General features: G+C 51.0%; 3 protein-coding genes across 3 annotated transcripts in view; 1 reads left to right on the plus strand and 2 right to left on the minus strand.

Moving 5' to 3' along the window:
* Nucleotides 1-2,759, plus strand: part of Wdr55 (WD repeat domain 55) — a 4,006-nt gene extending 1,247 nt beyond the window's left edge. Inside the window, exons 2-7 of the mRNA XM_005355987.1 lie at nucleotides 968-1,068; nucleotides 1,152-1,239; nucleotides 1,335-1,514; nucleotides 1,622-1,721; nucleotides 1,813-1,982; nucleotides 2,061-2,759. Of these exons, the coding sequence (XP_005356044.1) occupies nucleotides 968-1,068; nucleotides 1,152-1,239; nucleotides 1,335-1,514; nucleotides 1,622-1,721; nucleotides 1,813-1,982; nucleotides 2,061-2,382 (961 nt within the window). The 3' untranslated portion in view covers nucleotides 2,383-2,759. The remainder of the gene's footprint in view (nucleotides 1-967; nucleotides 1,069-1,151; nucleotides 1,240-1,334; nucleotides 1,515-1,621; nucleotides 1,722-1,812; nucleotides 1,983-2,060) is intronic.
* Nucleotides 2,760-2,851: 92 nt separating this feature from the next.
* On the minus strand, nucleotides 2,852-5,544 carry Dnd1 (DND microRNA-mediated repression inhibitor 1). The gene is made up of 4 exons (XM_005355986.2): nucleotides 5,210-5,544; nucleotides 4,962-5,079; nucleotides 4,151-4,612; nucleotides 2,852-3,475 (listed from the first exon to the last, which is right to left on the minus strand). Exons 1-4 carry the CDS (start codon nucleotides 5,231-5,233, stop codon nucleotides 3,027-3,029), a joined length of 1,053 nt encoding a protein of 350 aa, XP_005356043.1. The 5' UTR covers nucleotides 5,234-5,544; the 3' UTR covers nucleotides 2,852-3,026.
* Nucleotides 5,545-5,618: 74 nt separating this feature from the next.
* Hars (histidyl-tRNA synthetase) overlaps nucleotides 5,619-7,726 on the minus strand; it is a 13,905-nt gene continuing 11,797 nt past the window's right edge. The window contains exons 11-13 of the mRNA XM_005355981.2: nucleotides 6,648-6,764; nucleotides 6,260-6,406; nucleotides 5,619-6,045 (exon numbers count right to left, since the gene is read on the minus strand). Of these exons, the coding sequence (XP_005356038.1) occupies nucleotides 5,974-6,045; nucleotides 6,260-6,406; nucleotides 6,648-6,764 (336 nt within the window). The 3' untranslated portion in view covers nucleotides 5,619-5,973. The remainder of the gene's footprint in view (nucleotides 6,046-6,259; nucleotides 6,407-6,647; nucleotides 6,765-7,726) is intronic.

Here is a 7,726-nt window from a genome sequence, read left to right on the forward strand (position 1 = left end):
CCCGGCCCAGTTATTTTTCTTTGAGACAGATCTCACTATGACCCAGAATAGTCTCAAAGGATCCTGACTCCAATCTCAGATTATTTTTCCCCCAATGTTTTTAAGTCAGTTTCTCTAAGTATCTCTGACCGTCCTTGCTCTGTAGACCAGGGTGGCCTCAAACTCAGAGATCTGTCTGCCTCTATTTCTGGAGTGCTTGGTAAAGGCATGCGCCACCACCACCCAGCTTGATCTTGGAATTCTTTTTGTTTTTGTTTTCCCAAGACGGGGATTTTCTGCCCATCTAACAGCCCTGGCTGTCCTGGAACTCACTGTAGACCAGATTGGCTTCAACTCAGAGACAGCCACCTTCCTCTGCCTTCAGAGTGCTGGGATTAAAGGCATCTGCCACCACTGCCTGGCAAGAATTCTTAAGAAAATAGGCCTCCATCAACACATCCAGGTTGCCATTAGTTTAATCAAGTATTTCTGGGCCCCCACAGTGGTCCAGACCCAATATTTCCCCAAGCTCGGACTTTTGAGGGTGAGACAAAGAATTACAAATTCCAGGCTAAAAAGGTTGGTTGGTGGTAGCACACACCTTTAGTCCTAGCTCTTGGGAGGTAGAGGCAGGTGGATCTCTGAGTTCAAGACCAGCCTGGTCTGTGAGTACCAGGACAACCAGGTACACAGAGAAACCCTGTCTTGAAAAACCAAAACCAACCAACCAGAATAACTAAAAGAAAAAATATATATAAAGAAAGAGAAATGATTAAATAGGCTGGGGGTGTGTGGCTCAATTGCAGAGTTTTAGTGAGCACGTGTGAAAGCTTGAGCTCCATCTCCGTTATTACAAAGAAAATTGCTAAGCAGAATGGTAAGCTTTTTTGTCTTGGAAGCACTGGACCTACATGGGAAGGTTGGATTTTTGTGCTCCATGCCTTTCAGGTGTGGTATGGGAGCATTCACTCTCTCTTCCTTTCCTCAGCTTCTCATACTCTTGTCAGGAGGGCGAAACCAAGGAACTCTGGTCCTCAGGACACCACCTCAAGTCCTGCAGAGCTGTGGGCTTCTCAGAGGATGGGCAGAGTGAGTACTGGGGAGGGCAGCCAGCTGTGTGGGAGAGGCTAGATGGCAATAAGCAATACTGTAAGCTGGGCCTTTCCCCCCAGAACTTGTCACTGTCTCTAAGGACAAAGCAATCCACGTATTAGATGTCGAACGAGGACAGTTGGAAAGACGAATTTCCAAGGCTCACAGGTAAGAAAAATCAATTCTACACGTACCAGGTGAGGGGTAGGGGTAAGGACTGAGAGGTCTCTATTAGAACAGGTTCATATTCTTTGTTTCTCCAGTGCCCCCATTAACAGTCTGCTGCTTGTGGATGAGAATGTTCTAGTCACTGGGGATGACACAGGTGGTATCCGGCTCTGGGACCAGCGGAAAGAGGGCCCTCTCATGGATATGCGGCAGCATGAGGAGTACATTGCCGACATGGCTCTAGACCCAGCCAAAAAGCTGCTGCTGACAGCCAGGTACAACCTTAAACCTGACTCCTTGCTCTTTGCCTCGCCTCCCACTAGACCACTTGGTACCCACTTTGTGTTATGAGCTTCCCATTCAATCTGTTTGCTCTCTACAGTGGGGATGGCTGCCTTGGTGTCTTCAACATCAAGAGACGCCGATTTGAGTTACTCTCAGAGCCTCAGTCAGGCGACCTAACCTCCATCACCCTCATGAAAGTACAGCTGGGTATGATGGGATGGGGTATGTATGCCAGGGGGTTCACTGTGAAGTCGCTCCACAAACACGGTTTACCTTGTTAACCTGCAGTATGGGAAGAAGGTGGCCTGTGGATCTAGCGAAGGTACCATCTACCTCTTCAATTGGAATGGTTTTGGGGCCACAAGTGACCGCTTTGCCCTGAGGGCAGAGTCCATTGACTGCATGGTTCCAGTCACCGAGAACCTGCTGTGCACTGGCTCCACTGATGGGACCATCAGGTAAGGGAAGCCAGAGCAGCCCTGGGGCTAGGAAGTAAGAGGCAAGCCAGCCAGGACCTAACACTGTTCTCTGCTCAGGGCTGTGAATATCTTGCCAAACCGAGTGGTAGGCACTGTGGGCCAGCATGTTGGAGAGCCTGTGGAGGAGCTAGCCCTGTCCCATTGTGGCCAATTTTTGGCCAGTAGTGGCCATGACCAGCGACTCAAATTTTGGAACATGACTCAGCTGCGGGCTGTGGTTGTGGACGACTATCGGCGACGCAAGAAAAAGGGAGGACCGCTTCGTGCCTTGAGCAGTAAGGCCTGGAGCACTGACGACTTCTTTGCAGGGCTGAGAGAAGATGGGGAGGATGCCAAAGCTCCAGAGGTGGCGAAGGACAGCGATGACGACAGTGACTGAGGGCACGAGGACAATGTCAGGACAAGGAGCCGTGTTTTCTGAGACAGCCTTAAAGAGATTCGTGTTTTGATGCTGTAGACTGAACCTACAATCTTGAGTATAAGCTTAGCCCTACCACTGAGTGACACCCCAAGTCCCCAAATAGGAGTTCCCAATACTCTGTTTTATGAACTCATGGTCCCAAAGTGGGAAAGCATTTGCTCACCCTACCATTGTAAAACAAACTCTGTTATAGCAAGACAGCACAGACAGACATGTGTATACCAACCAGGGGTTTAATATAAATACAAGCAATGTAGAAAAAAAGAAAACCAGGTAAGCCCAAATCAGTAACAAGTGGTGGAAGGGCCTTTGGCTCAAATAAAAACACAGATTCATAGTAAGCTCTTTTGTGTGGGTATGGTGAGTTACTTGTCAAACTGGGAATTGACCAAGGATACTAGGCCAGAGGTCAGATCAGACCCTGGGCTCAATAGGGAATGGCAAAGTTCTTCACAACTAAAGTAGCACTTAGGTGTGACAGGGTTTGCCCTAGCAAGAAAGCTGTAGCTAGGCCCTGTCACTTTGTGATTCAGTAGTGGCTGCCCAGGCCTGCTGGGCTGGGGGCAGGCACAGAGAATGCCTGCAGAGAAGAGGGGGAGGGGTCACTGCTTAACCATGGTACCTGCTTCAGCCCCAGGAGACCACAAGCTGGTCCTAGACTCACTCAGTGTTTCCAGCAACTGCGCAGAAACAGCATCCTTGGCCACCTCATGCCCATCCTGCCAACCAGAGGCCAGCACAACCCAAATGAGGCCACTGAAAGGCACTGGGTGTCCAGGGATCACAACCTGGTACCAAAAGCGATGCCAGCCAGCGGGCCCTGTGCCTAAACACTTGGTAAGGAACACTGGGCTGCCCAGCTTCATTCGCTGACACAGCAGCTGCAGAGCGGCCCGAGCCCCTTGGAACCCTAGCCTGTCCCTGCTCTGCTGGCTGCCATCAGGCTGGAGAAGTCGCAGTGAGGGACCTGCAAGCTGCTGGCGGAAGTGCTGCTTCAGGTCTGGCTTGAGCCACTCGACAGCCACCTGTTCTCCACAAAGGCGGGACTGCCCTGCAAGACAAAGGCAAGAGATCTGAGTACAGGGACCAGAGACACACTCAGGCAGGAGTTGGCCTGTGAAGTGACTTGCCTCAGGCTGTGTTTAATGCCTTTACTTCCTGGTGGTGTGACAATGACTTCCCCAAGTCTCACTGCATGTGTTTGTGAAGGGGCTGTAATACCACTATCTAGTTATCCCTGGGGCAACACAGGGCATTCAGGCTTCATTCACCTAACCACCATCATCACAAAAGCAGAAACAGCACTGCTTAATTTGCCGAAGGGCAGGAGCTACAAAGATAAGCAGGCCCATCTCAACTCTTTACAGCGCTGGGAAAACTGGGAAACATCAAGGACTTAACACAGGATACAACAGCAGGTGGTGGTGGCGCAAACCTTTAATCCAAGAATTTGGGAAGCAGAGGCAGGTGGATTATCTGTGAGTCTGATGCCAGCCTGGTCCAGGACAGCCAAAGGCTACACGGAGAAACCCTGTCTCAAAAAAAAACACAAAAAAAAAAAACAAAACCCGTATGGGAGTAGTCAAGTTGTAGCTTACATTTAGGTAAGTAGTGGCTGTAGTACTATTGCATGGTGGCAGTCTGTAAACTCCACACATGTCTGACTCTAAGATTTGGGGATATGCTTTTAAGTAGCCAGCCGCCCTCCCGCAGCTTCCACCCCTACCTTCTACCAGGGCCTTTTTGGCCATGGCAGCGGCTCGGTGTGTGCTGAACTTGAGCAGTGCAATCTGAGAGGGCGCCGACCCAGGGCTGGGTAGCAGCAATGTCTCCTGCAGGCTGGGACCCAGAGGTTGGAGGGCGAGCAGTAGCGTGCGGCGGTTCAAGCTCGGTGGCAGCCCGTCTACTGTCAGCTCGCACTTCTCGGTGCTTCTGCACACCAGAAGCTGGCAAGAAGGGCGCAGCTGGTGGTTGTGCAGAGTGGCAATGGCGGCCTGGGCACCGCGCCGTGAGCTGTAGCGCGCATAGGCAAAGCCGCGGTTCAAGCCACTGAAGGTCATCATTAGGCGGAACTCGTAGAGACGCCCCACGCGCTGGAAGAGCGGGATCAGCTGGTGCTCATACACGTCCTGGGGTAGTCGTCCAATAAACACCTCGGACCCTGAAGGTGGCGGGCTGCCCACCCAGCCTAGAGGGAGAGGTTATGGAGGGGTACTGTGATTTACAGAGATGGTTTTATTTCTAAGCCCCAGGAAATAGCTGGGGTGTGTGTATCGGGGGAGGGTGAGAAGATCATCTAGAAATATTGACACCCTTCTGGCTCCTGGTCCTTAGCATAATGGGGCCACTGGACTGCCTAAACAACCAGGCTGGCACTGAGTGGGAGAGTGGCAAGGGAAGCCAGACAAAACCCGAATCTAACAGAGGGTATGTCAGTCAGGTAGTTTCGGGTTTCTGACTTTGGAGCTTAGGGACAGGCCCTTCCCACAAGAGTGACCGAGGCTGGTGTAGAGACACAGGGGGTGGGGCTACCATACCTGGGGGTGGCCCGCCATACTTTCTTTGCCCGTTGACCTGCACCAGGCGGATGCCAGTCTCTCTTACCCACGCCTCCAGGGCTGCCTTGTTCTCTGGATTCACCCTCTGGCACCATTGCTGGAGTGGAAAGAGGTAGGTTGGAATGACGCATCACCAGCGGTCCCACCTCGCCTGCGGTACTGGGGTCACGGTAACCGCCCCTCGTGCAGGCGGGTCCCAAAGACCCCTTAGGTCTTCATTTACTTACCTCACACTCACGTTTCGACTGCATAGCTCTCTCCTAGGTTTGCCAGTACACTTTAGAACTTCCTTGAGCTTCTGTCTCTGGAAGATTCCCTGTCCTCCACGCCCCCTCAAGCTCTCATTGGCTCAGAGAGCAACCCCGCCTCTCAAGGAGGTACCCATTGCACGTGCGCGAGCCCCTGGGGGGCTCGCAAGCTAACCCTGTGCGTGTGTGGGTGGAACTCCATCGCCAGAGGTGGGGGTGGGGCAGAGTCCGAGCAGGATGGACACTGGGCCCACAGTGTGGGTGTCCTTTAACCAGTGGGTTTCTGACGGGACCGTCGCTCTTTCATACCAGTTACTAGAATGGTTTGAATGGTTCAGGGCCTGAAGAGGAAGGTAGCATTAGGCATCACAGACACAGGCAGGCTAAGTTAGCGGTGGAGACATTTATTGGACTTTTTGGCGATAGGTTATAGGGAGACATCTGTTCATCTGGTGTGTGGCTCTGCAATGAAGCCACCTCAGGTCCATACAGGAGTTTAGGAGGCAGAACCTTGATTAATCCACTTACACTGTTCCTCCCCATCCCGACAAGGAAAGTGTAGTACCTGGACATTTTTGCCAGTGATTACCAATATTAAGGTATTAATAAAAACAAGAAGCCTCTGTTCTGACTACCCTTCAGTCTTCTGCTGGATCAGAGATGTGCAAACTGTTTAAATATATGTGCAGTTTTGTTTTAGTTCAAACAAGGTCAACCATGCTTCCTCTGGAAGTTTGCCCAGTTCAGCAGATAGAGGGGGGCTGATCTGTTCTTCTTCTGATCTCCTCCACAAGGTCTTCTCTTCGGACATCCACCTGGCCAGGATGGAGGGAGGAGGTATGAGCATCTTCCGCTCAGCTATTCACTGAGTGCCTACTTTTAGTTATCAGGGTTGGCTCACTGGGACATAAACCCAATTAGATAACGCCAGGGTAGATAATGCCCCTAGTAAAACGGTGCATGTGGATTCTGGAGATCTTAAAGCATTTGATGCCCCCATGTCCTTTATCGTCCTGCTTGCCCCCTCACCTCTTCTCTGCTTGTCACCGACCGCAGCTTGACGACGCCGTCCTTCAGCTCCTGCTCGCCAATGATGGCCACCAGCGGGATGCCCGCGTCCTCACAGTACTGCAGCTGGTTCAGTAACTTTGGGTTCTTCTTGTAGAGCAGCTCGGCCTGCAAATGACCCAAGAAGAAAACAAAGGCTTCTGTGTTCTTAGGGGGAAACTTCGGGGTGGGGGCGCAGCAGGAAGAATGATTGGCCTTATTTGAACCAAAACAAAACTGCACACGTACTTAAACAGTTTGCACTTGCTTAGCTCCATCTCAGGAGTAACGGGAGAGACACCATGTGGACTTCTATGAGTCTGCCTAGTACTTCCATGTTTGCTACCACCCTGGGAGCTGCTTCCTGTACCTTGATCCCAGCATCCCACAGCTCGGAGACAAGCTTCAGTCTCTCCTCCAGCAGCTTCTTCTGTGCAGATGCCACGAGCACCTGGGTCTCTGTGGTCCGAACCTTTTCCTCTAAAGCCTGGGGAGAGGCAGGCAAGAGCAGAGTGGGACTAAGCGATCAAGGAACAACAGGAAGGGCTGTAGTTAGGATCCTGAGAGACTAAATCCAATTCTGTGAGCTCAACTAGGGCAGGGTCCCAGCCTTCTCATCTACCAGTAGAACATGAAAATAGTTTTTAGAGGGTGTAAGAAATGAACTGACTTGTATGACTTGCCAGAATAAATAATGAACTAATGAACAAAAAAGCTGGGTGCATCTGTAATTCTATTACTTGGGAGGTGAAGACAGAAGGATCAGGCCTTCAAGGCTTGCCTTGAATATGTGAGTTTGAGGCTAGTGTGTCTCCAAAAAACCAAACAAAAAACACCCCCAAACCCAACCAACCCGCCAAACAAAACAAATAAGCAGGTTGGAGAGATGGCTCAGCAGTTAAGAGCACTGGCTGCTCTTCCAGAGAACCTGAGTCTGTCTGATTTCCAGCACCCACATGGCAGTTTACAGCTGTTTACAATTCCAGTCCCAAGGGATCTGATGCCCTCTTCTGGCCTCTGTGGGCACCAGGCACAGACAAACAAGTAAGCAAAACACCCATACACAAAAAATTTTAAAAAAAATTTACAGAACAAAACACCAAAACACAACAACAAAAAGGAATAAATACTCCAGGGTAGCAGTACAGTAAAGCTAAAATTTCTTTCCATCTAGGTTAGGGGCCACAACACAGTCACAAGGGAGAACGGTGAGACCACCTCAAACCAGCACTGGCATCTAGTCTTCAGCGTCTACTGCCCCATCTGAGACTAGGTATGTGTGGATGCAGAACAAGGCTACTCCTGCCCCTCAACTTTTTCTGGATAACTATCAAACCCCCCCCCCCGATTTTTTTGAGACAGGGTTTCTCTGGCTGTCTTGGAACTAGCTCTGTAGACCAGGCTGGCCTCGAACTCACAGAGCTCTGCCAGCCTCTGCCTCCCAAGTGC

This window comes from Microtus ochrogaster, chromosome 18 (assembly GCF_000317375.1).
Source record: "Microtus ochrogaster isolate Prairie Vole_2 chromosome 18, MicOch1.0, whole genome shotgun sequence".
Lineage (NCBI taxonomy): Eukaryota > Metazoa > Chordata > Mammalia > Rodentia > Cricetidae > Microtus > Microtus ochrogaster.

Excerpts from the sequence above, each read along its gene's own strand:
- Dnd1 (XM_005355986.2), bottom strand. The coding sequence starts at position 5,233 with ATGCAGTCGAAACGTGAGTGTGAG. Across the intron at positions 5,080-5,209 it reads AGTCGAAACGTGAGTGTGAG|CAATGGTGCCAGAGGGTGAA; the intron begins GTAAGTAAATGA and ends TTTCCACTCCAG. Across the intron at positions 3,476-4,150 it reads CAAAAAGGCCCTGGTAGAAG|GGCAGTCCCGCCTTTGTGGA; the intron begins GTAGGGGTGGAA and ends TTTGTCTTGCAG.